Source organism: Mustelus asterias, chromosome 7 (genome assembly GCF_964213995.1).
Source record: "Mustelus asterias chromosome 7, sMusAst1.hap1.1, whole genome shotgun sequence".
Taxonomy (NCBI): domain Eukaryota; kingdom Metazoa; phylum Chordata; class Chondrichthyes; order Carcharhiniformes; family Triakidae; genus Mustelus; species Mustelus asterias.
This window is the reverse complement of record NC_135807.1, coordinates 137,405,266-137,432,109: the sequence shown is the minus strand read 5'-3', so window position 1 is coordinate 137,432,109 and position 26,844 is coordinate 137,405,266. Positions and strand designations below refer to the sequence as shown.

Genomic DNA, 26,844 nt, shown 5'->3' with positions numbered 1-26,844 from the left:
AGTGTGCGGCTGGAGGACACAGAGAGCGCAGTACAGCAGCTCTCTCCCGGGTTGGATCCCCCTCCGGTATGAGCAGAGCTGGGGGAGGCGGCTCTGAGGATACGTGCCGGGACGTGTGACGTGCCCCAGGCAGGAGGTTGTTGTTGTGGAGGTGGCGCCGGATCGGGAGCGTTGCTGGCAGAGTCAGAGAGCGGAGCAGTGAGTAACCAGAGCTCTGGCAAGCTCAAGCCAGAGTGAGTGAGAGAACAAGCGGGAAAGCGATACAGTGCTAGATACAATGTGTAGCTTCATGATGTAACACAATGTATCTGATTAATGAAATGTAATGTCTCTGTCTCAGAGTAATTCTGATACAATGTATCCATTTGATACAGTAGCTGATCTGATTTATTATATGCATTCATGTTCCTTGGTAGAGACCTCGGCCTGTTATTACCCAGCCTGTGCCAAATGTTGCCTCCAGATGAAGCAAGAATGTGTGAGTCAGTCAGAGATCGGCCCACTCACCCACCTGCTGGGGCTTCTTGCACAGAGCCACTGCCAGAGGCCTGAGCAGATAATTCGCTTCCCTCTCTGTCTCTGACCTGGTGTTGCACTGATTTCATGTGCTGTGGTGTGAGAGCAGTGTACACTTCGAAAAATATAAGCCCTTCAATTCTGTTCTTATAAATGAAAATAGTAACATTCGTGTTTTGACTGTTGTGTACATGTGACAGCGTGCTATGGAACAAGAAACGCTTGGAAAAAAAAGTAATTAATCAGCCTGAAACTTACAAGAGTTAAAACTACCCTCTGATCTCATTCCCACATTTACCTCTTTCCTGCTGTCCTGTTGTCAGCTAAATTTCTCAGCTGTGCTCAGACTTAAGACCACCCAATTGTTAAACCACAAGAGACCCTTTAAAGAACTTGTGGTTACTTTAACATCTCCAAACAATTTGAATCCCAAGGCACTTGGCATTTGATACATTACTTTAAATTGCTGTATTCTGGTGAGTGCTAAATTCTGATGGGGGAGTCATATATTGAATCATATGTATAAATGTTTTTGTTTTGCCTCTCCAAATCATTCTCTAATCTCCAGCCTACAACTATTCTTGCTTTTAGAATCCCTACAGTGCAGAAGGAGGCCATTCGACCCATCAAGTCTGCATCAACCATGCTCCCACCCAGGGCCTATCCCCATAACCCCACGTATTTATCCTGCTAGTCCCCCTGACATGAAGGGGCAATTTAACATGGCCAATCCACCTGACCTGCACTTTGGACTGTGGGAGGAAACCGGAGCACCCAGAGGAAACCCACGCAGGCATGTGGAGAATGTGCAAACTCCACACAGACAGTGACCCAAGCCTGGAATTGAATCCGAGTCCATGGCGCTGTGAGACAGCAGTGCTAACCACTGTGCCACCGTGCTGCCCCAATCCTGTCCCTGTTTTTAATGTTTGTGCAGTGTAAATAAGATATCCTGGGTGGTAAATGTTCATTATTTTCCCCTTTTATTTCACTGGCCACGATGGGCGTTTTCTTGGTGCCATTTCCCCCTCTCTACAAAAGGCATTGACTTGTGCCGAGGTCCCGATGAGCTTGCTGGTAATCTTCACATCCGAACTGAGAGATTTTGGTTATGATAATCACTGCAGTCTAAACGTATGGCCAGTTCCAGCTTTCTCTCCAATACTTCCATCTTGCAACCCAAAAGGTGCAACCCAAAAGGCTTCAGTAACCAGAGAAAATGGTGGAAGTGTCCTTCAGTGGCTGCCCATAATGGGCCTATGCCAATCAACAGTACATTTTACACCCACTTCATTTCCTTTGCTGTTGACTGGTGTCACCCTTCGCTCAGTGGGTGACACTCCCATCTGAGTCAGAAAGTTGATTTGATTTATTATTGTCACATGTATTAGTATACAGTGAAAAGTATTGTTTCTTGCACGCTATACAGACAAAGCATACCATTCATAAAGAAGGAAATGAGAGAGTGTGGAATGTAGTGTTAGTTATAGCTAGGGTGTAGAGAAAGATCAACTTAATGCAAGATAGGTCCATTCAAAAGTCTGACAGCAGCAGGGAAGAAGCTGTTCTTGAGTCAGTTGGTACGTGACCTCAGACCTTTGTATCTTTTTCCCAATGGAAGAAGGTGAAAGAGAGAATGTCTGTCTGGGGTACGTGGGGTCCTTCATTATGCTGGCTGCTTTGCCGAGGCAGTGGGAAGTGTAGACGGAGTCAATGGATGGGAGGCTGGTTTGAGTGATGGACTGGGCTGCGTTCATGACCCTTTGTAGTTTCTTGAGGTCTTGGGCAGAACAGGAGCCATATCAAGCTATGATACAACCAGAAAGAATGCTTTCTATGGTGCATCTGTAAAGGTTGGTGAGAGTCGTAGCTGACGTGCCAAATTTCCTTCGTCTTCTGAGAAAGCAGAGGCATTGGTGGGCTTTCTTAATTATAGTGTCAGCTAGGACAGGTTGTTGGTGATCTGGACACCTAAAATCTTGAAGCTCTCAACCATTTCTACTTCATCCCCATTGAGGTAGACAGGGGCATGCCCTCCACTATGTTTCCTGAAGTCAATGACAATCTCCTTCGTTTTGTTCAGTAAGAAGTCTCACAACACCTGGTTAAAGTCCAACAGGTTTATTTAGTAGCACAATGCAACACCATCCGCGCTCTCAAGGCCAACTACAACATTGTCATCAAACCAGCAGACAGAGGAGGGGGTCACCATCATACTGAACAGAACGGATTACTGCAAAGAAGTGTACCAACAACTGAACAACGAGGAACACTACAAACAGTTACCCGCAGATCCGACCAAAGAACACACCCACCAACTCAACAGAGTGATTAGGACCTTTGATCCGGACTTTTAGAGCATCCTCCGTGCTGTCATCCCACGTACTCTCCACTTTGGAGATGTCTACTGCCTCCCGAAAATACACAAGGCCTACACACCCATCGTATCAGGCAATGGGACCCAGTGTGAGAACCTCTCCAGCTACGTCGAGGGCATCCTGAAACCCATTGTACAAAGAACCCCCAGCTTCTGCCGTGACACTATGGACTTCTTACAGAAACTCAGCCCCCATGGAGCAATTGAACCAGGACCACTCCTCATCACAATGGATGTCTCGGCATTCTACACCAGCATCCCTCACGATGACCGCCTCAGTACTCAATGCCGACAACTGCCAATCTCCGGTCGCAATTCCAGAACTCATCTGCTTCATCCTGGACCACAATGTCTTCACCTTCAACAACCAATTCTTCAGCCAGACACACAGAACAGCCATGGGGACCAAATTCGCACCTCAATATGCCAACATCTTCATGCACAGGCTCGAACAAGACTTCTTCACCGCACAGGACCGTCAACCGATGCTATACACTAGATACATCGATGACATTTTCTTCCTTTGGACTCATGGCGAACAATCACTGAAACAACTCTATGATGACATCAACAAGTTCCATTTCACAATCAAACTCACCATGGACTACTCTCCGGAATCGGTTGCATTCTTGGACACACGCACCTCCATCAAGGACGGTCACCTCAGCACTTCACTGTGCCGCAAGCCCACGGATAACCTCACGATGCTCCACTTCTCCAGCTTCCACCCTAAACACGTTAAAGAAGCCATCCCCTACGGACAAGCCCTCGGTATACACAGGATCTGCTCAGATGAGGAGGAACGCAACAGACACCTACAGACGCTGAAAGGTGCCCTCGTAAGAACAGGATATGGCGCTCGACTCATCGATCAACAGTTCTGACGTGCCACAGTGGAAAAACCGCACTGACCTCCTCAGAAGACAAACACTGGACACGGCCGACAGAGTACCCTTCATCGTCCAGTACTTTCCTGGAGCGGAGAAGCTATGACCTCTTCGGAGCCTTCAACATGTCATCGATGAAGACAAAAATCTCACCAAGGCATCCCCACACACCCACTACTTGCCTTCAAACAACTGCGCAACCTCAAATAGACCATTGTTCGCAGCAAGCTACCCAGCCTTCAGGAGAACAGTTACCACAACACCACACAACCCTGCCACAGCAACCTCTGCAAGACGTGCCAGATTATTGACACGGATGCCATCATCTCACATGAGAACACCATCCACCAGGTACACAGTACATACTCTTTCAACTCGGCCAACATTGTCCACCTGATACGCTGCAGGAAAGGATGTCCCGAGACATGGTACATTGGGGAGACCATGCAGACACTACGACAACGAATGAATAGACTCCGCTCAACAATCACCAGACAGGAGTGTTCCCTTCCTGTCGGGGAACACTTCAGCAGTCAAAGGCATTCAGCCTCTGATCTTCAGGTAAGCGTTCTCCAAGGCGGCCTTCAAGACACACAACGCAAAATCGCTGAGCAGAAACTGATAGCTAAGTTCCGCACACATCAGGACGGCCTCAACCGGGATCTTGGGTTCATGTCACACTATCTGTAACCCCCACCATTTGGCCTGGGCTTGTAAAATCTTACTAATTGTCCTGGCTTCAGACAATTCACACCTCTTTAACCTCTGCTTAACCCTCTCTCCACTCGCATTGTCTGTACCTGTTAAGACTTGCATTCTAATCATCATCTTGCAATTGAGTCTGTGTCTATATATGCCCTGTTTGTGAACCCAACTCTCCACCCACCTGATGAAGGGGCAGCGCTCCGAAAGCTCGTGCTACCAAATAAACCTGTTGGACTTTAACCTGGTGTTGTGAGACTTCTCACTGTGCCTACCCACATCCAACGCTGGCATCGCCACATCATGGCTTCATTTTGTTGACCGTGAGGGAGAGATTATTATCATGGATTCAAGTTCCACTGCAAGAGACTTCAGCTCAAAATCTAGGCTGTCTCTCCTGAGTAGTATTGTGGGAGAGCTACACTGTCAGAGGTTGGTACAGTGGTTAGCACTGCTACCTCACAGCACCACAGACCCGGGTTCGATTCCTGATCTGGGTCACTGTCTGTGCGGAGTCTGCACGTTCCCCCTGCGTCTGTGTGGGTTTCCTCCGGGTGCTCCGGTTTCCTGCCATAGTACGAAAGACGTGCTGGTTAGGTGCATTGGCCATGCTAAATTCTTCCTCAGTGTACCTGAACAGGCGCCGCAGTGTGGCAACTCGGGGATTTTCACAGTAACTTCATTGTGGTGTTAATTTAAGCCTACTCATGACACTAATGAATCAAATAAATACTATCTTTCAGATGAGACATCAAATTATGAGGTTCCATCTGCCCTCTAAGGTCGATGTAAAGGATTTCATGTCATTATTTTGAAGACGAGGGGTGCTCTGCGCCCACCCCTTACTGCCCACCCCTTACTGCCCACCCCTTACTGCCCACCCCTTACTGCCCACTCCCTGCAATCTCCTGGCCAATATTTAGAGAGGGTAGATTCAGAAAGAATGTTCCTGATGGTGGGGGAGTCCAGAACTAGGGGGTCATAGTTTGAGGATAAGGGGTAAACCTTTTAGAACTGAGGTGAGGAGAAATTTCTTCACCCAGAGGGTGGTGAATGTGTGGAATTCACTCCCACAGAACGCAGTTGAGGCAAAAAAGTTTTGTGTGATTTCTAGAAGAAATCGGATACGGCTCTTGCAGCTAAAGGGATCCAGGGGTATGGGGGGAAGGCGGGATCAGGATATTGAATTTGATGATCAGCCATGATCATAATGAATGGCGAAGCAGGCTCGAAGGGCTGAATGGCCTCCTCCTTTTTCTAGTTTCTATATTTCTTCCTCAATATTGTCGCTAAGACAGATTCCCCAGTCATTATAATATTTCTGGGAGCTTACTGGGTGAAAATGGGCTACATTACAGCAGTATCTACATACCAGAAGCTTTTGATTGGCTGCAGTGCATTGTGGAACTCCCTGAGGTCATGGAAGGTTCACCATAAAATGCAAGTCTTTCTTTTTAAATAGAATAAAATACATTGACTGTCCAGTGTGTGGAGGTTAATACTGTTACTGATTTGTTTACAGATTAATTAGTATAAGGAATCCACATGCTGTAGAAAAATACTGAATTGGAAGAACGTTCATAGCAATCACTTTGGAAGCATTCTATAATATGTTTAAATACACGGTCAGAATCTGGTCATGTATGAGTGTTTGAGTTTATTTCAAGTGCTTTACTCCAGCTGCATGATGTGTATTTAATTTCCATCTTGTTTACTGACACTGACCAGTGATGGGAGAAAGCAAACTGTAGAAGTTAACAGTCGCTCTTGTATCCCTTTTCAGAATTATACCGTGCAGAAGAGGCCCTTCAGCCCATCGAGTCTACACTGACACATGAGAAACACCTGACCTCCCACCTAATCCCATTTACCAGCACTTGGCCCATAGCCCTGAATGTTATGATGTGCCAATTGCTCATCCAGGTACTTTTTAAAGGATGAGGTTCCACATCCCGCCTCCACCACCCTCCCAGGCAGTGCATTCCAGACCATCACCACCCTCTGGGTAAAAAGACTTTTCCTCACATTTCCCCCTAAACCTCCTGCCCCTCACCTTGAACTTTGACTGACACTTCAAATAAGGGGAACAGCTGTTCCTTATCCACTCTGTCCATGCCCCTCATAATCTTGTACACCTCGATCAGGTTGCCCCCTCCATCTTCTCTGTTGCAACAAAAGCAACCCCAGCCTGTTCAACCTCTCTTTATGACTTAAATGTTCCATCCCAGGCAGCATCCTGGTGAATCTCCTCTTCACTCCTTCCAGTGCAATGGCATCCAGAACTGCACACAGTATTCCACCTATGGCCTCACCAAAGTTCTGTACAACTCCAACATGACCTCCCTGCTTTTGTAATCTATGCCTCACGTGATAAAGACAGGTATCCCATATGCCTCTTTCACCACCCCACTAACATGCCTTTTCTGCCTTCAGAGATCTATGGACAATCACATCAAGGTCCCTTTGCTCCTCAGAAGTTCCCACTGTCATGCTATTCATTGAGTACTTCCTTGTCAAATTATTCCTTCCAAAGTGTAACACCTCACACTTTTCAGGGTTAAATTCTATCTGCCATTTTACCATCCCTCTATATCTTCTTGTAGCCCAAGACACTCCACCTCACTGTTAACCACCCAGCCAATCTGTGACATCTGCAAACTTACTAATCCTACCCCCCACATAGTCATCTATGTCATTTATATAAATGACAGGGGGCCCAACACAGATCCCTGTGGTACGTCACTGGACACTGGCTTCCAGTCACTAAAGCAATCTTCTGTCATCACCCTCTGTCTCCAACAACTGAGCCAATTTTGAATCCACTTAACAAATTACCCTGTATCCCAATGTGCATTTGCCTTTGTAAGTCTTCCATGTGGCTTTTGTTAATTCTTCAAGGGAATATTTCAGAAAATCTGGAAATGAAAGCAGCTGGTTATTACCACATCAAGTGTTTATTCAGACATAAAGCTATGGAAGCTCCTTAGCAAAACCATTCCCTGCCCCCCCTCAGCCCCAGCCCTCGGTTTGAACTTCCCCTTGAATGATACTCTGTATACCCATCACATATGACCCTCATAGCAGCAACCTGTAATCCCGCTGATCTCTTGTACAGTCCTTGGTGTGAATCCACCCCCCTCTCTCTCTCTCACCCCCACCAGCAGCACAACCCCTGTCGATATAGCATTCTGCTTGAAATGGTAAAAGTTCCACTGAAACCCAGGCTCTGCAAAAGCACAATTGTTCTGCTAGGACTTGTATCTGACCTTTTTATTCTCCTCACTCTAGCTTCACCTCTGGGATGAGCTCAGTCTGTATTGGCGTTTGTCTTGGGTTGTGTTGGTTTGAAGGCTCTCTGAACACTTTATGATGGTTTCATTTCCTGCTGGAGAAACCAAGAGAAACCAATAAATTGCAATGGATCATTAATACCCAGCAGGAAACAGGTATGTAAACCCAAATCTCGTTCCATTGACATGTTTTAAAATATGTACAGTTCACAGGTTAGTTAAGCACAGTCTGTAGTTAAGATAAGTTTAACACCAAATCTGCGGCTAACAGATAGTGGGACACACACCGCACAGTTAATAGATATGAAACACACATCATTGTTGCCTCATGAGTTTTGAACCAATTTAAGGTCATAAGTGTGAAGCATTTAAGGGCGTGTAATACAGCAGGACTATACATGTTTTGTACGTCACAAGCTTACTCTGATAAAAGATGCAAAAGGCCAAAATACCTTCTCTGATTTACTGCGGTTGCCCTGACAACAGCATCATTCAGAACCCTGAGGCACCTTTTGCGGTGATGGCTCCTGTATCTTCAGATCAGTACCTGCAAGATCCTCTTGAGCACTCACCTGGAACCATGCACCCCCCCATAATGCCATGTTCCTTCTGTACCGTACTAGAGTGTCAGCCTCGATACTGCACTCCAGTCAAGGTGTGTTATTAAGTACCTGCAGATGCCCCCATTGTTTACCGAATACTGCTCAAGATGGACAGGGCAGTTGACCAAATCCCTGGCAACATGGTGCCATTTTTAAAAAAAAAGGCCATTGATGATGAATTAAGATGGGCTGAAATGGCTTTCCACAACCTGTGCAGCTTGTGACGTTTCTCCGCAGGTTACAGATCGAGTGAAACTGTGGCCTTTAAAACGTGAAATAACCCCCGTGCTAGCTACTAAAATAACTAGCTCAGTGTTTGCGCATTGTTAAGCCATTTGTCTTTCTCTGCTTGTTGTTAACTGGACACAGAATGTTACCTGTTCACTGGAAGTGCAAAAAGGAATAACTTGCATTTCTATAGCACCTTTCATGACCTCAGGATGTGCCGAAAAGCTTTGCCAATTAAGTACTTCTGAAGTGTAGGCACTGTAATGTAGGAAACGCAACAGCCAATTTACACACAGCAAGATCCCACACACAGCAGTGTGATAATGACCAGATCATGTGATTTAGTGATGCTGGTTGAAGGATAAATGTTGTCAGAAGAGAACTCCCCTGCTCTTCAAAACTGTGGCATGGGTTATTTTGCATGTACCTGAGAAGGCTTGAAGGGCCTCAGGTTAATTGGGGTGGCGCAGTGGGTTAGCACTGCTGCTTCACAGCACCAGGGACCCAGGTTCGATTCCCAGCTTGAGTCACTGTCTGTGTGGAGTCTGCACGTTCTCCCCGTGTCTGCGTGGCTTTCCTCCGGGTGCTCCAGTTTCCTCCCACAATCCGAAAGATGTGCTGCTTAGGGTGCATTGACCCGAACAGGTGCTGGAGTGTGGAGGCTTGGGGAATTTCATAGTAACTTCATTGCAGTGTTGATGTGACTTACTTGTGACTAATAAATAAGCTTTACTTTATTTTGTAATATCTCATCCAGAAGACAGGACCTCAGACAGTGTAGCAGTCCTTTGTTCGAGAACTGGAATGTCAGTTTCGACCTTGTGTCCAAGTCACAGTGTGTTATTAAATAGCCAGGAATGTCCTCTCTGCTAATTGCACTGTGAGTGAGATGGAGAAACCCAGAACAAATATTAGTAGAAAAACTAAATCTTGCAAATAAAAGTGCACATTTCAAATCAGCTTATAAGTGCTTTTGAACAAGTTGGAGACCTGGTGTACAAACACCACATGATCCTGAAAGGCAGACTGAACAACAACAGGCTGTAATTGTCATATATCAGGCTAGAACCTGGAGCTTCTTACAGCTTCAGAGTTTATTTTTAATTAAAGCCACTGATGTACATTACACTTTGTGTCAAAATAGCACCAACAGTCCATCTCTGACCATTTGACTGTCTCATCGATGTGCCACACACTAAGGAATTACTTTGTCACCTTGTCTAAGTGTTCATTTCACTTTGTGAAAACCCTCTTAAACTTTAAACCAAGAAAATAAGAGCAGGGCAGGGTGCTCCGAAGGAGGTGGAAGACGAGGGTGTAACGGAGGTGGAACATGGGGTGCGGGGTTGGGATTGGTGTATACTGGGGGGGGGGGGTGATGTTACTGCACTAAGCAGGAGATGGAATGGGAGGGTGGGGGAATTGGTGTATACTAGGCAGGAGATGGAAGACTGGGCAGGGGGTGGTGTTGCTACGTTAGGCAGGAGATGGAAGATGGAATGTGCAGGAGACAAGGGAGGATGTGCAGGAGACAAGGGAGGATGTACAGGAGACCGGGGAGGTACAGGAGATGGGGGTGGGGGGATGTAATTAAATTAGTATATGAAGAAGATCCAGGGAGCTCTAAAAACTGCAATGTTGCTCCTGCGTTCTGAGTGTAGATGATTGGTGAGGCCTGTGCTGAGCTTCCAGGGTTGAAATCAGTTGTGTTGTCCGTGTAGAAAGGATTCAAAGTGAGGTAGAGAATAATGATGACAGGATGTGCAAACTTGTCCCAGGCAGTGCCAATGGTGACCAGATTTTCTACAAGATTAAACGATGTTGATGCCCAAACATGCCTCTGTGCCTTACAGATTAAGCAATGAATATTAGAACAAGAATTGACAACTGCCTGAAGGCAAGAAAAACATTTTTTATGACAGCTTTCCGTGTGTATGATGTTGCAAGCATTTTTTTAAGTAATGAGGCAATTTAACGAGTCAAGTTCTTCATGTAGAGTACAGTATTTGTCTGCTTTGATCTATGTTATTCATTGTCTAAACTAGTTAGTATACACATGCTCTTGTTTTACGATACACTGGGCACTATTGTGAAGATTTATTGGCTCATAAACCCAGATCTCCTGAGGGTCATACCCAGAAGGTACCCCAGAATATGCTCGAGCGGTCGAACCCAGAATTCATCATGCAAGAACTGCACTAAATTGCCCGGGCAGTTCAAACTTCTGCTGGGCAATCATCTTGCTCTAGAAATCACCTGAAACTCTGATTTAAATTGCAAACTTTGGATGGTTCTGACTGTCTTACCAGCATAGTAACCCAGGAAAAGTTAGAAGAATTTAAACCACTTCTAATTCCTGGGTAACTACAGTACTGACCCCACCAACCAACTGACCCACCCCTAAGGACCACCCGACCCCACCATCCCCCACTGATCATCTGACTCCCCCCACCCACCCACTTACCTTGCAAACTTACCTTACCTTGGATAAATGTGAGGTTATTCACTTGGGAAGCAAAAACAAGAAGACAGATTACTACCTGAATGGCTGTGAATTGGGAGAGGGGAGTGTGCAGTGGGACCTGGGTGTCCTTGTGCACCAGTCACTGAAAGTGCAGCAGGTGGTAAAGAAGGCAAATGGTATGTTGGCCTTCCTTGCGAGAGGTTTTGAGTACAGGAGCAGGGATGTGTTGTCGCAATTACACAAGGCCTTGGTGAGGCCACACCGAGAGTATTGTGTGCAGTTTTGGTTTTCTTTTCTGAGGAAGGATGTTCTTGTTCTCGAGGGAGTGCAGGGAAGGTTTACCAGGCTGATTCCGGGGATGGTGGGACTGATGTATAAGGAGAGATTGACAGGTTAGGATTGTTTTTGCTGGAGTTCAGATGAATGAGGGGGAATCTCATAAAGACTTATCAAATTCTAACAGGACTAGACAGGGTAGATGCAGGGAGGGTATTCCCTTTGGTGGATGTGTCAAGAACCAGGGGTCACAGTCTGAGGATTCAGGGTAGACCATTTAGGACGGAGGTGAGGAAACATTTCTTCACCCAAAGAGTGGTGAGCCTGTGGAATTCATTACCACAGGAAGTAGTTGATGCCAAGACATTGAATGTATTCAAGAGGCAGCTGGATATAGCACTTGGGGTGAATGGGATCAAAGGTTATGGGGAGAAAGCAGGATTAAGCTATTGAGTTGGACGATCAGCCATGATCATGATGAGCAGGCTCGAAGGGCCAAATGGCCTATTCCTGCTCCTATCTTCTATGTTTCTATGTTTCCCTGGCATCTCCAACTGGCTGGGATCTTTAAACTTACCTGCTAAATGGCAGCCAGTGCCAGGGGCATGGCTTCACTATCCCATACGCGGCTGCGCACAACTGAAGGCCTTGGGAACCCCCAGCATTGCCCTGTTCTCACTTGGCCAGAGCCGGAAGGTCAAGTCAGAAAGGTACAGCTATGTTCCAGCATCGGTGAAAATGAGCAGAATGGCAATCCGACTGCCAATCCTCAAGTTCTGCCCCAATATATTTTTCTTCCAGTGCATTCATTGGTAAGGAAAGTTGTGCCAATTTAGATATATTTTGGGATAAATGTGTAAGGTTTACCAAATCTGAAGAGCTTCACTATGCGAGTAGGCACCTGTGTAAAAATCGTATCTGCATTTTAGGTGGGAAACTTTTGCTGAAACTTCAGGTTATAAACTAACACCTTTTAAAATTATATTCATTCTCAAGTTGTGGACGTTGTTGGTTGTTGGCAAGGTCAGTATTTATTGTCCATCCCGAAATAAGAATGTAAGAACTTATTAAAAAAATAGGAGCAGGAGAAGACCTGATCCCTGTATCCCATGATTCCCTACGAAACCAAATATCTGTCTATCTCAGCTGTGAATATATTCAATGGTGACTCACATAAACATCTAGGGCAGGGATTTCCAACGATTCGCAAAACTTTGAATGAAGAAATTTCTCCCCATCTCAGTCCTAAAAGATCAACCCCTCACCCTGAAACTGTGCCCCCTTGTTCCAGACTTGTGCCCACACATCAATAAAACCATTACCGTCTGAGTTTTAGAAGGCTTTCTGTTTTGTTTTAGCTTGTTCTCTACACACGTTTCCTAACAAATTGTGAAGCATACCAGAGTTGATAGTTGTACATTTTTGTTGAACAATTTTCAGAAGTTGTAGATTTTTCACAATTTCTGGTGTGTTGGATGAATCCAAATCCCAGATTTTAATCACTCTGCCGTTGGTGGCCGTGTCTTCAGTTGCCTGGGCTCTTGAGTTTTTAAATTCCACCCCACCCCTGAACCTCAGTCTTTCTGCCTCTCTGTCCTCCTTTAAGGCACTCCTTAAAACCTACCTCTCTGCACAAGCTTTTGGTCATCGGACCTAATATCTCCTTATAAGGCTCACTGTCACGTCGACCATAGAATCCCTACAGAAGGAAATCATTCAGCCCATCAAGCCTGCACTGACCACAATCCCACCCAGGCCCTATCCCCATGCATTTACCCTGCTAGACCCTCTGACACTAAGGAGCAATTTAGCATGGCCAATCATCGAATCCCTACAGTGCGGATGGAGGCCGTTCAGCCCATCAAGTCTACACTGACAACAGATCCACCCAGACCCTATCTCCGTAACTCCACATATTTACCCTGCTTAAACACCCCCCTCCCCCCCCCCCCCCCCCCACCCTCTCCGTCACTAAAGGGCAATTTAGCATGGCCAATCTGCCTAACCAGCATTTTTGGACTGCGGGAGGAAACCGGAGCACCCGGAGGAAACCCACGCAGACATGGGGAGAATGTGCAAACTCCACACAGTCACCCAAGGCTGGGATTGTACCTGGGTCCCTCGAGCAGCGCTAACTCCTGTGCCACCATGCCCCACCATGATGTCTGATATCACTGATCACCTAAAGGTGCTGTTATAACTACAAGTTGGTGTTTTTGGATGCTGAGCAGAATAATTTGGCATTTGAAAGGCGCACTGGCAAGATCCGGTGCTCGTCCACCTGTTACGGTGAATCATTGCGCTTAACAAAGGTCATCATCGTCTACTTTGAATGAAACCATTTCATTTCAGGTAGCTTAAAAATCTAGAATCAATGGAAGTCCAAAGAAAGTACTAAAATGTAGCAGTCAGGCACAAAAACTAATCTGAATGTCTAATGGAACATCAGCCTTTTTATAACTGAGAGAACTCGAACATTAAGGGAAGGGAATGTTGCTGCAGCTATACAAAGTTCTGGTTCAAATGCGCCTGAAGTATCGAGTACAATTCTGGGCACCAAACTTAGCAAGGATTGGCCTTGTGGAGGGGGAGTGGGGGGGGGGAGGTGGGGAATGCAATATCCTACCAGAATATTACCAGAGCTCCAAGGGTTAGATTTTGAGGGGAGATTATAGAAACCAGGTTTGTATTCCCTGGCATATAACAGGTTCAGGGGGATTTGATTGAGCTTTTTAGATCAAGGCAGATGGGCTGATTTAAGATACAGATTAGTCATTGAATGGCAGAGCAGGCTTGAGGGGCTGAATGCCCCCTCCTGTTCCTATGTGTTTACATCCGTAGAAACCGAGTGGGAGTCTCTCATTACGTGAAGTGTGGCTGATCTGAGTGCAGAATATTTTTTGGCATCAATTAGGTTTGCAGCTGAGAGCAGCCAATTAAAGCACATTCACTTACAATTGGGAATTAGTCATCATGGAAACAAAATTGCCTTTCAATGCTTCATTTACTTTGTTAGTCAATCCATTATAGAATGGTGAACCATAAGTAAGGAGACAATCAGATTGCAGCGCAACAGTGAATTATAGAATCCCCACAGTGCAGTAAAGGTCATTTGGCCCATCGAGTCTGCACCAACTCTCTGACAGAGTATGTTACCTAGGCCCTCTTCCCATAACTGCAGTAACACAGTGGTGCTGTGGCTTCACAGCGCCAGGGACCCCGGTTCAATTCCCGACTTGGGTCACTGTCTGTGTGGAGTTTGCATGTTCTCCCCGTGTCTGCGTGGGTTTCCTCCGGGTGCTCCGGTTTCCTCCCACATTCTGAAAGACGTGCTGGTTAGGTGCATTGACCCGAACAGGCCCAGACTGTGGCGACCAGGGGATTTTCACAGTAACTTCATTGCAGTGTTAATGTACGCCTTACTTGTGAGTAATAAATAAAACTTTACTTTTACTTTTAACCCCACAAATTTACCACGGCCAATCCAGCCAACCTGCACATCTTTGGACACTAAGGCACAACTTTGGATACTAAAGGGCAAGTCCAAGCCCAGCAGTGTTTGACCCCCTAGAAGAGCTAGTTTGACCCTGTGTGATGTCGAGGCCAAGAGTCTAGGAGTAAATATTTTCTGGGTTAGAAATGCTTCTGCAATTTTTGAAGGGCAGGAAATTATGGGGATTTCTATTGGTGAGTTCTGACCCAATAATATAATGCAGGACCCATCTCTGAACAACTTTCAGCATCTCTGCTATTCTTGGATCAGGGATGGTCATTTTGGGATTAGAGGGGAGACAGGGTTTGGACTTTGCCAATAGATGGAAAGCCATGGGTGGGAAGAGAGAACCTATTGAGGGTGAGAGAGATGTGGAGATGATCCTGCTATTACAAAGTGGCAGAGACTGCAGGAGACGCATGCTGTTGTGCTGTGAGAAGAGGAAAATGAGGGTGAGGAACTGTCCAGGGGCTCTTTCCAGACAGCTGTCACTGGGACTTAGAGTGACCATGCTATAAAACATTGATTCACCATGAACAGTATTACAGGAAATCTGTGTAAGCGTGAGAGAGGCCGAGAACTCATCCATAAACATACGGTTCTGAACGCAGACAGAGAAACAATATTTGACACAAATAGCATTCATGACTAAAGCTTTTGCTGTATTTTAGAAAACCATTTTACACTGTTTTATTCATGTTGCACACAAGGCTGGTTCACAGCTCATTTCCACATTAACATCTGCTGGCTGGCTGTGATAATGTTGACCTTGTGTTTATTTCTGTCCTTGCTCCCAGCGCTTGGTGCGTTACAAGGAGCACTGCATGTAACCAACCTTTGGGATGCTGGCAAATAGCAGGAAGCAGCTGTAGAAGTGACAGAGCAGCCTCTACCGGGGAAAGGATTAAATAGAACTGGGAGGATAGGAGTGATCAGATAGTTAGTAAAGAACCTTTAACACTTCCAAATTAATATTAATCCAAGTGGAATTGATTTGAAGGTGGACAGGACCAGAAGTTGGGATGTTGTTGCAGTTTAATCTGTGACAGTGGAAATGTTTGATTTAATGTATCTGTGCCACAAAGGCTGTAGAATGTGTATAATACACTGGAGAGTATGCAAGTATACCCAGGGAGAGTAACTAACAAAATATACTGGAGCATGTCTCGTGGAAGGGGTGAGGCAAGGTTATCGGCTGTTACTTTGGAAGCACTGTAGAAATGTGAGTCACGTTCCTAATACTGATTTTTCTGCTAATTGTTTTCAAAATGTTACATTCCATTTATTTAGATGATTTCATCGTGCTTTACTGACAATACCAACTTGCATTTATATAACACTGTCACCATAGTGGACCATTATACATGAATGCTCCTTGGTTGCATAGTAGTGTAATGGTTATATGAAAGGGTACAGAGTTAAGATACTGATCAGCCATGGTTTCATTGAATGGCAGAACAGGCTCAAGGGGCTGAATGGCCAAATCACATTCCCATTTCCTGCTATGTTAAGACAACTGCATTATCTTCTGAGGGGACATGTAGGAGCAACTAAATAGAGGTCTTTAAAATGTATGAAAGGTTTTGATAGCATCGACACGGAGAATATTTATTTCCACTTGTGGAGAAGAGGAAAGCAAGCGGCTATCAATATAAGAGATGATATAAAGGAGCAGTGGCGAATTCAGAAGACAACCTTCCTTACCCAGAGTGGTGAGAATGTAGAACTCGCTACCACAGGAAATAATTGAGGTGAATATATAGATGAAATTAGATATGTCTAAAAGGGAGAAGGGAATGGAGGGTTATGCTGATAGAATTAGATGTGGAATGATGGGAGAAGATGTGAGTAAAGCATGGAAGCCAATGTGGGCTGGTGGGCTGAATGGCCTCTTTCTGTGCAACTCCATGCATATTAATAATTGGAATTGGCACTATTTTTCCAGTTTCTTTCAAATGACAACGAACTCTTTTTAAAAAAAATCATGAGCACAGTTTTCTTCCTAGTTTGGAATAACTATGTTAAGAAGTTCAGATGTAATGAGTTAACTATTAGTTTGATGTTCGTGAAACTATCTCCACCAAGCTGGCTCTTGTTTAAGTTGCTTAAAGTGGATGAGTGTTGTGGGGGCAAGTGTCAGCACAAAGTATTGTCTCCCAGCTACACAGGAGGAAGGAGTGAGTGGGTGGGTGGGTCAGAAAAGAACGTAAGGAATCAGTAGGCTGTTTGGCCCCTCCAGCCTCCTCCGCCATTTCATAAGATCATGGCTGAATTTTGACTTCTGTTTCACTCTCCCGTCCATTGCTGTATCCCTTGATATCTTCCATGCCCAGAAATCTACCAACCTTAGTCTTGAATATACTCAAGAACTGAGTATCCACAGCCTTCTATAGAACATTACAGCGCAGTACAGGCCCTTCGGCCCTCGATGTTGCGCCGACCAGTGGAACCAATCTAAAGCCCCTCTAATCTACACTATTCCAATATCATCCATATGTTTATCCAATAACCACTTGAATGCTCTTAATGTTGACGAGTCCACTACTGCTGCAGGCAGGGCATTCCACGCCCTTACTACTCTCTGAGTAAAGAACATGCCTCTAACATCTGTCCTATATCTCTCACCCCTCAATTTAAAACTATGTCCCCTCGTGTTAGCCATCACCATCCGAGGAAAAAGGCTCTCACTATCCATCCTATCTAATCCTCTGATCATCTTGTATGCCTCTATTAAGTCACCTCTTAACCTTCTCTCTAACGAAAACAACCCTCAAATCCCTCAGCCTTTCCTCATACGATCTTCCCACCATACCAGGCAACATCCTGGTAAATCTCCTCTGCACCCTTTCCAACGCTTCCACATCTTTCCTATAATGCGGCAACCGAACTGTACGCAATACTCCAAGTGCAGCCGCACCAGAGTTTTGTACAGCTGCAACATGACCTCATGGCTCCGAAACTCAATCCCTCTACCAATAAAAGCTAACACACCGTAAGCCTTCTTAACAACCCTATCAACCTGGGTGCCAACTTTCAGGGATCTATGCACATGGACACCCAGATCCCTCTGTTCATCCACACTACCAAGTATCTTTCTATTAGCCCAGTACTCTGTAATCCTGTTACTCCTTCCAAAAATCTGGGGTAGAAAATTCCAACCATTGCCATTGTTGGAAACCATAGTCACTGTTAGCCTGATGAACACACAAGAGACAGGATTGGCATCCTCCTTGTTGGTGCCTGTAGGTCCTGGAGCTGTCAATGATGCAAGAGTTCACCACCAGATTCATGGGAAAGGGACCCGGGTACTGAGCCAGTCGCTGGTAGATCTGTCACGTGCATTGGTTGAATACAGTGGTGCAGCAATTGTCCAGCATGTTGCCTTGGGGGAGAGGACACAAACTATGAGTCTTCGCCAAGTTTTCTTAGTTCTATTTTCCTGTACAATAACCCACCTTGTATCTGCTGTAAACCTGAACTCAGGTTCTAACTCACACCAAGTCCTGTTAATCTATCACACTCTGTGCTTGCGGAACTACAGTGGATCCTGGTCTGACAATACCTCAATTTTTACATTCTCATCCTTGTTCTCTAATCTCTGACTGCCTTCACTCCTCTCTATCTCTGAAACCCTCCTGAATTTCTGTGCTGATTCAATTCTGGTGTTTGGAATATCCCTGCTGCATCATTGGGCTGGAAACTCTGAAATTCCCTCCCTAGACTTCTCTGCCTCTCTTTCCTCTTTTAAGATGTGCCTTAGAACCTATTTGTTTTTAACCAAGCTTTTGGTTACCTGTACTAATATCGCCTTATCTGGCTCATAATCAAATTTAGTTAATGTTCCTGTGAAGCACTTTGGAACATTTCACTCTATTTAAGGTGCTATATCAATGCAGGTTTTATTGCTACTGTTTCCTCTTGCAGTGGGGCTAGGGGCTATAATGTAATTTCTCAAAGGTTTTGATTGAAGTAATAGCTTGGTAATGCTTTTTGTTCTTTTTTTAAGAACGCCCACCTCTGCCTGGGTTGAAGGAGTTCTCATCACCATCTCCTTGTTGTGAAATGCATTCATCCCTCGATGCATAGACCGAATTGCAGAATGAGCATCGCAGTCATCTTCAACGCTCTGTTGGTATCCATCCTGGCGGCTGTGTTGTGGAAGTACGTTAAGTTATCAGAACATGCGGCATCCATTGAGGAAGAGTTGACGCTGTCCCGGCAGACTCAGGAGCTGTCCCAGGTTAGGATTGATTACCACGATGCCTTGCAAGCCCTGATGGAAGATGGCACTCGGATGATTTGCACAGGAAGAATGCACACTGAGCGGATCTGCCGTTTCGAGTCCCTCTGTTACTACACCGAGGCTGAGGAGTTTGTCTTCTTCCATAGCAACGCTTCTGTCTTGCTGCCAAATCTGGGCTCCCGCCGCTTTCAGCCTGCTCTGCTAGACCTGTCTTCTGTCGATGATCACACCACACAATACTTCAACTTTGTGGAATTGCCTGTTGCTGCTCTTAAGTTAATGCCCAAACCGGTTTTTGTGCCAGATGTTGCTTTGATCATGAATCGTTTCAACTCGGACAACCTTATGCACGTCTTCCATGATGACCTCCTCCCGATCTACTACACCATACAACAGTTTCCAGACTTAGACCAAGACCTGCGATTGGTGTTTATGGAAGGTTGGAGTGAAGGCTCACACTTTGACCTCTACAAGACATTTAGCAACAAGCAACCCCTTCTGAAGGATCAGCTGAAAGGTCTGGGCAAGTTGCTTTGCTTCACAAAGTCTTATGTTGGGTTGTCAAAGATGACAACCTGGTATCAGTACGGGTTCCTCCAACCTCAGGGCCCAAAAGCAAATCTGCTGGTGTCTGGGAATGAAATCAGGCAATTTGCAAACTTCATGGTGCAAAAGTTAAACGTGACCAGGAACTCCGGTGGTGAAGGCTACATTGTGCTATTCAGTCGCACGCTCAACAGGTTAATTCTGAATGAGGCAGAATTGATCTTAGTCTTGGCACAGGAATTTCAGATGAAGCTTGTTGCGGTGTCTCTGGATGACTATTCCTTTGGGCATCTGGTCGGACTGATCAGTGGAGCCTCCATGCTGATCAGCATGCATGGGGCCCAGCTGGTGACGGCACTCTTTCTGCCCCCAGGTGCCGTGGTTGTTGAACTCTTCCCTTATGCTGTTAACCCAGAAAATTACACACCTTACAAAACCCTGGCGTCCCTCCCAGGCATGGACCTGCAGTATGTTGCTTGGCAGAATACTAAGGAGGAGAATACAGTTACCCATCCTGAATGGCCACGGGAACAAGGTGGAATTGCTCATCTCATCAAAGCCCAGCAAGAGAGTATAATAAAGAGCAAAGAGGTCCCTCGCCACCTGTGCTGTCGAAATGCCGAGTGGCTCTTTCGTATTTATCAGGACACGCTCGTTGATATCCCCTCACTGATAAGCACCATTCATCAGACGGTGAAATCCAAACTTCCCCTCAGAAAGGTTAGGTCAGGCAGTCTAATATTTCCTGGAAAAGTGAGAGATTCCCAGTGCCAAACCTCTGTCCAGAGCGCCAACGCAGCAAAGTTGTCCATTTCGTGGCAGGTACCTTGGAATCTGAAGTACTTAAAAGTAAAAGAGGTGAAGTATGAGGTTTGGATACAGGAACGAGGTGAGAACACATACATGCCTTACATCTTGCCTTACCAGAACTATACATTCATGGAAAACATTAAACCGTTTACAACCTATCAGGTTTGGATAAGGTGCATCTTTAACAAGAGCCTCCTGGGCCCATTTGCAGAGGTACTAACTTGCAACACATAAAGCAAGATCGCTGGACAGACGAGAAGAAACATCTGTACGTCATTAAATTGCGTGGCTTAAAAATGTGTAATTCAGTATTCATTTAGTCCTGTAGCTGAAAATATTTGTAGCGAACAACGGGACAGATCTTAAATAATGGGTTATTTTGGGGCATTCGTGCACATTTGACTGAGCTTGTAGTCAATTGTTGACCTGATGTAAAGAGGTACAGGTTCAAAGCCAATTAAGATGTGGCTGAAATGAAGTTCACCCTAGTTGTGATGAATTATATTAGTAATGTAGTTTTGGACTGGTTCTTAACGCAGTGGCTGGATAAAACCCCAGGGGTTATCTGAAATCACAAGTTCAGTGTCTAAGTAAGGGTGGTACCATTGGCTAAGAGAGTGCGTGAGCCAGAGAGAATGTGAATATCTGGGTTCATAATGAAGGCAACTTTGGGGTGTTGAAGCGGGCAGTTGGCTTGCTCATGCGTGTAACCCAGAAATGTTAAACATCGTTTCATTGAAGTGAAGAAACCAACCAAGGCTTCACCCCAACAAATGTAATGAGTGCTGGGTGACTGCTGAGAATTTTAACACAGGCCCGCTGTGATCTGAGCCACAACTGCATAAAGGAATACATGAGGGTTGCTATACTGACCCTGCTTGGTAAAAAAAATGTTTTGAGTTTTTAGATAGCTTTTTTCTTTACCTCTGTCAGATGTTCCCATCAGTAAAGCTCTCCAACTGGAAACAACTTTGTTACAGCTGCTGTATTGCAGAGTGGTGAGCAGCATCCGTTCCATCACCGTTCACATCTTCCGTCAGAGGCCAAAAACACGGTCCTTTATTGGACCTGCTGTTCCCCAATTTTGCCCGTTGTTTTTCTCCCCCTATATTGATGAGCCTTTGCTGATGAGATTTGACCATGTGCCACCTTTTTACAGTTTTCAGTTCTTCGATTCTGCAATCTGTGCAGGATTTTAGTAAAAATAACCTTAGCCTGATTCTAGATTATGACCTTCAAATCTTCTTTCCCTCCATCTCTTTTCAGAAACGTCAAAAGCCCAGAGTACAAAACCGCAGCTTAATGTGCTAAATTCTGACACAAATCTTCTTCATTTGGCTGAACCCCCATTAATGTGGTACTGCAGATATGGTCCCACCAAGGGGCCAGTGGCAATCTTTAAAATCTCCCCTTGGTTTGTTAGGTTATAATCTTGCTTCGTGTGTACAACTGTGTGCTTATTTGCAATGATCTTATTGGATTAAATGTAAAAGTGGATTTAACAGATTTGCACACCCAGTAGAAAGCATCTAGCATCAATCATTCAACCCAACACAGGCACGATGGGCTGAATGGCCTCCTTCTGTGCAGCATCATTCTGTGATTCTAATGAAAATGGATGGGACAGAAAATCTTGCAGATCCCATTCCCTCAGTTCCCAAATGGCCTGCGCTTTTGTGCTAATTTTTCATCTGGATGCTGAGAGGCTGGGAAGTGCTGGTCTTCCTATTCTATTGCTGCTATCATCCTTCCCAGTGGTAGAGTTTGTGTGTTGGGCTATACTGAAAGAATTAATCTGGCGAGTTTCTGCACTTCTTCAGGTGAACAGAGCGCACTGGAACCGCTGGGTCTTGAGTTTGGGTGTGCAGGCGCCAGTCTGGCAGACCACTTTGCCGTCAGTGATACTGAGCATATTGAATCACTTTCAGGAGACTGTCCCATCTCATTCATGACCGTGACTTGTGGAGAGGTATCAAGGGGTCAAAGAATGGGTCATTGGTCATAGAGTATCCAATGTCTGATCTTGAAGCCACTGATACATCTGACTCCAGTTTAGCTTCTGGCCAAGATGTCAACAAGGGAGCACTCTGCAGTGGTGAGGTTCATGGAAGGTCAGGAATGGGTACCTGAGTTTTCCTTCGAGACGGTCATTGCCTAGCACTTAATGTGATACAGATTATGGAGGAGTAAATCTTAACTACTTTGGTTTAATGCAGAAACTGAGTGGTGGAATCTGCTTTATTGGAATCCGTAACTCATTATGAATCATCAAATATGTTTTATTTTTGAAAATCAAAGGGGACGTGAAATAGAAAGTAAAACTTGCCAGCGCTGTTGAACGGGGTTGCAGTGCAGGTTAAAACAGGAATGGGTTGCCAGCACCTGTAACAGCAGGTTAGCATATTGGGTAGAGACCTTTCTGTCAACACGGGCATTGCAGTCTCAGTGCAATCTTCTAGTGTGGCATCCTAATGGCCAGGATTGAATTGCATGAATGACATTCATTGAATGTGAACTGTGCTAAATAACATTAGTTACAGGAGATGATTAAAGAAAGATCTGCCTTTTGTAAAGCACCTTTTACAACCTCGCCATGTCCCAAAGTGCTTTCCAATCAAATTACACCCGGATAGAAGAGGGAAACGGCAAACTGTTCCGGATAGATGGACTGATGAACAACTGCATGAGCTTTAACTCAGTAAGTGGGATGAACATAGAAAACAAATATAGAAATACATTCAATCTTGGGAACCAAGCAAAAATAATAACAATGTATGTGAACTGTAAGATGACTGTATTGTGAATGTTTTTAATTATGTGCTATACCTTTTTGGAATCATGGAGTATTAACTATTTATCAATGAATAATTAATTGTATTGTTGACCAGGGTGTCGTGAACTGAACAGAAGAAACATGCTGCTTTAATTCTGGTCTTGCGGGTTATTTAATGTGGTGCCCATGTGTGCATTTTTTGTTTGAGCAGAATCTGAGCCAAAGGCTGTGTGATTTTTGTTTTTGTTTGTTTTCAGTGTTAACATAAATCTGTGTGGCATTTCTGTACCTTGAAAATTAAATATAGGATTAGCGGATTCAGATTTCATCTCTGCATTGTGTTCTATATCTCCTTTGATCGTTTTAAACTGCACATGAAATTGAAATATCTGTTCCAAAAAGAAACTAACAATGTTCTCCAACTGTGTAATTACTCAGTTATAGTCTCATAATTTGAACAAGGAAAGAAACTCACCTTGTACCACTATTTAAAATTCTCACTCTTGTTTTCAAATCCTTCACCCCGCCTCATCTTTGATTAAACCCCCTTCAGCCCTACAACCCTCCAAGATCTCTGCATCTCTCTCATTTAAATCCTGTGCATCCTCCCTTTTTAATCGCTCCACCATTGGTGTTCATACCTTCATTTGCCTGAGACCTAAACTTTGGAATTACCTCTTGAAACCTCTCTGCCTCTTCATCTCCCTCCCTCCCCTCCCCCTCTCTCCCTCCTGCTCCTTTAAGACACTCCTTAAAACCTACCTCTTTGACCACGTTTTTGGTCACCTTTCCTAGTAGCTCCATATGTGACTTTATATCAAATTTTGCTTGATAATCACTTCTGTGAAATGTTTTGGGACATTTACTGTGTTAAAGGATGCCTTGTGGTGCACTGGGTAGTGTCCCTGCCTCTGGGCCAGAAGCTCTGGGTTCAAGTCCCACCCCAGGACTTGATGGCCAAGGAAGATGCCTTCATCATGTGGTCAAATGGGTTGAGTATCAATTTGCAAATCCTTACCACCTGCCACTGGCCTGTGTTGGAAGAGAGGGAGAGATTCCTGGTCAGTTATGGGATGGAAAGGATGTTGGAGCCTCTACCATCACGATCCATTGCTCCAGATTACGTGTGAAAAATACATTTTGCCACACCAACTCTGGACACCTTGAATGAACTGTAACATATCACCAACTGTGTGTTGAAGGCATTACATAAATGCAGGTTTTTATTATTGTCACCGTCTTGCTGAATGTTTATGGAAATTTGCCCGATTAGTATCACAAAGACATATCTTTTAAACTAGAGCTTTAGTCCATCTACTTTGCTATTATGACTTTCACTCCGATCTGGTCTCTATCAGCTCCAGCAAACTAAAAGTGATTGTTGTGATCGCAGTGAGAACACGATGATACCAGATACTAAAGCAAACAGTGCCCTTGATTTCTACTCCAGTTTGTTTGGTATTTTGTCAAAGCTGGTGAGTGGACTTTCTGCCTACTTTGTGAAGTTGTGCAGAAGATGAGGCTAAAGTGGATCATCCTCCTTATTGTTCCCCCAAAGCTCCTTGCACTATCACAGATTCAGACACTGTTAAAAAGATACAGAGCACAAAAGCAAAGAGGTTATGAGCCTGTGTGAATCGTTGGTTTGGCCTTGGCTGGAGTATTCTGTTCCAATTGTGAGTACCACACACTTGACAAAGGGTGTCAGCTTCTTTTGGTCACCTGTCCCAGTAGCTCCATATGTGACTTGGCGAGGGTGTGGAGGAGTTTTACTAGATTGATACTGGGGATGAGAGACTTCAGTGAGCAACTGGAGAAGCTGGGGTGGTTCCCTTTGGAGCAATGATAGTTAAGGGAAGATTTAATGCACGTGTTGAAAATTCTGAAAGGTTTTGATAAAATAAGGAGAAATTGTTTCCATTGACAGGAGGTTTAGTAACCAGAGGACACAGATTTACGAGTGATTTGTCATTTCTACCAACAGATGGGCAAGAGTAGCAGATGCATGAGAATACCACCATTTACAAGTTCCCCACCACATGCCACATTCTGACATTGCCATTCTTCATCATTGCTGGGTAAAGGTCCTGGAGCTCCCTCCTTAATGGGACTTTGGGTGTTCCAACACCACATGGACCTCAGCGTTTCAAGAAGATGGCTCACTCCCACCTTCTCAAAGGCAATTAGAAATGCAGGCCTCGACAATGATGACCACATCCCATGAAATAAAAAAAATCCATACTGTGTCCAAGTTATTAAGGAAATGTTAAGTTAAGTACATTGAATAGATGAGAACACCAAGTTAGAAAGGGGCTCAGACAAACTAAGTAAGCGAGGCTGGGATCCGACAAATGCAATTCAATGTGGGGAAATGTGAGGTCATCCACTTTGGATCTCAGAAAGACAAATTAGAACAATTTCTTAAATTAAAAACAGAAAAATGCTGGAAATAATGGGTTGGCAGAATCCGTGGAGAAATAAATAGAGTACATTTTTCAGACATGAGGTTGAGCGGTGGTTTAATCAAGATTCTTGCAACGACTAAGGGATTCAGTGAATACTGAAACTATTTTCTCTGGGAACTGAGTGCAGAACAAGAGGCCACAATCTCAAAACTAGATCTTGGCCACTTGGGAGTGAAACCAAGAAACACTTTTTTCACACAAAGGGTAAGGGAAATCTGGAACATTCTTGTCCATCAAAATATTTTTAAAAATTTATTAGTGTCACGAGTAGGCTTACATTAACACTGCAATGCAGTTACTGTGAAAATGCCCTAGTCGCCACACTCCGGCGCCTGTTTGGGTACACTGAGGGAGAATTTAGCATAGCCAATGCACCTAACCAGCACGTCTTTCGGACTGTGGGAAGAAACCGGAGCACTCAGTGGAAACCCATGGATTTGGGGTCATAAAGGCAGCTAAGTGGAGTTGAGGTACAGATCAGCCATGATCTAAAAGACCAGTGAAATGGACATGAGTAAGCTGCTCCCTCCTGTTCCTATGTTACTATTGTTATGATCACCGCAGATGTTAATTGCTGATCAAACCAATTCCTACATGGAAATGTGGCTTATGGGAAATATACTGTTTTTGTATTCTGAAACAGAAGAAAGCATACCAATCACTGCAGCAAAAGGTTCAATAACACTTTTGGGACTTAATAAACTTTTTTACCTTTAATTATAAACAAAAAGAGAAGAAAACTTAATCACACGAGATTACAGTCACACAGCTAAAATTAGCCTTACAAACATTGTCTCCCAAAAAACTCCCTACTCAGTCAGATCCAGAACTAAACACCAGCCACCGCGCTCTTATAGTTGTTTAACTATCAGAAATCCAGTAATATTACCCCAAGGCAAAGCTGTTATTGCTTTAATAAGACATACCACGCAACCTCTCAAATTCTCTTCCACTCTGTTGTGAAAAATCCAAGAAACCTTCAGAAATAAGTGGTGCGCTACTTGCGGCCTGAGGCTTTTCTGGCTTGACTGGATGGCTGATTCAAACTGCACCTCTTCTCCCAGCCCAGAGCTGTTTCCAGCAGGTCTTCCTCACATGGTCAACAATAAATCCTCTCAACAGTAACTCCAAAATACCGTCTCCCACTTTCACCTCCGATTCCATTGTTCTCA

At 44.7% G+C, this 26,844-nt stretch overlaps 1 protein-coding gene across 4 annotated transcripts; it reads left to right on the top strand.

Moving 5' to 3' along the window:
* pomgnt2 (protein O-linked mannose N-acetylglucosaminyltransferase 2 (beta 1,4-)) lies at positions 1-23,524 on the top strand. 4 transcript variants are annotated; one of them, XM_078216918.1, is made up of 4 exons: positions 1-198; positions 6,266-6,405; positions 7,771-7,928; positions 18,842-23,524. In XM_078216918.1, the coding sequence occupies exon 4, from the start codon at positions 18,914-18,916 to the stop codon at positions 20,666-20,668; it is 1,755 nt and encodes a 584-aa protein (XP_078073044.1). In that variant the 5' UTR covers positions 1-198; positions 6,266-6,405; positions 7,771-7,928; positions 18,842-18,913; the 3' UTR covers positions 20,669-23,524. The 4 variants fall into 4 exon arrangements, with proteins under 4 accessions (XP_078073044.1, XP_078073043.1, XP_078073045.1 ...); XM_078216917.1 differs by having other exon boundaries at positions 1-233; XM_078216919.1 differs by lacking the exon at positions 6,266-6,405 and having other exon boundaries at positions 93-198.
* Positions 23,525-26,844: the final 3,320 nt, after the last annotated feature.

What these genes read in the sequence shown, in the direction of transcription:
- pomgnt2 (XM_078216918.1), top strand. Translation starts at nt 18,914, where the DNA reads ATGCATAGACCGAATTGCAGAATGAGCATCGCAGTCATCTTCAACGCT.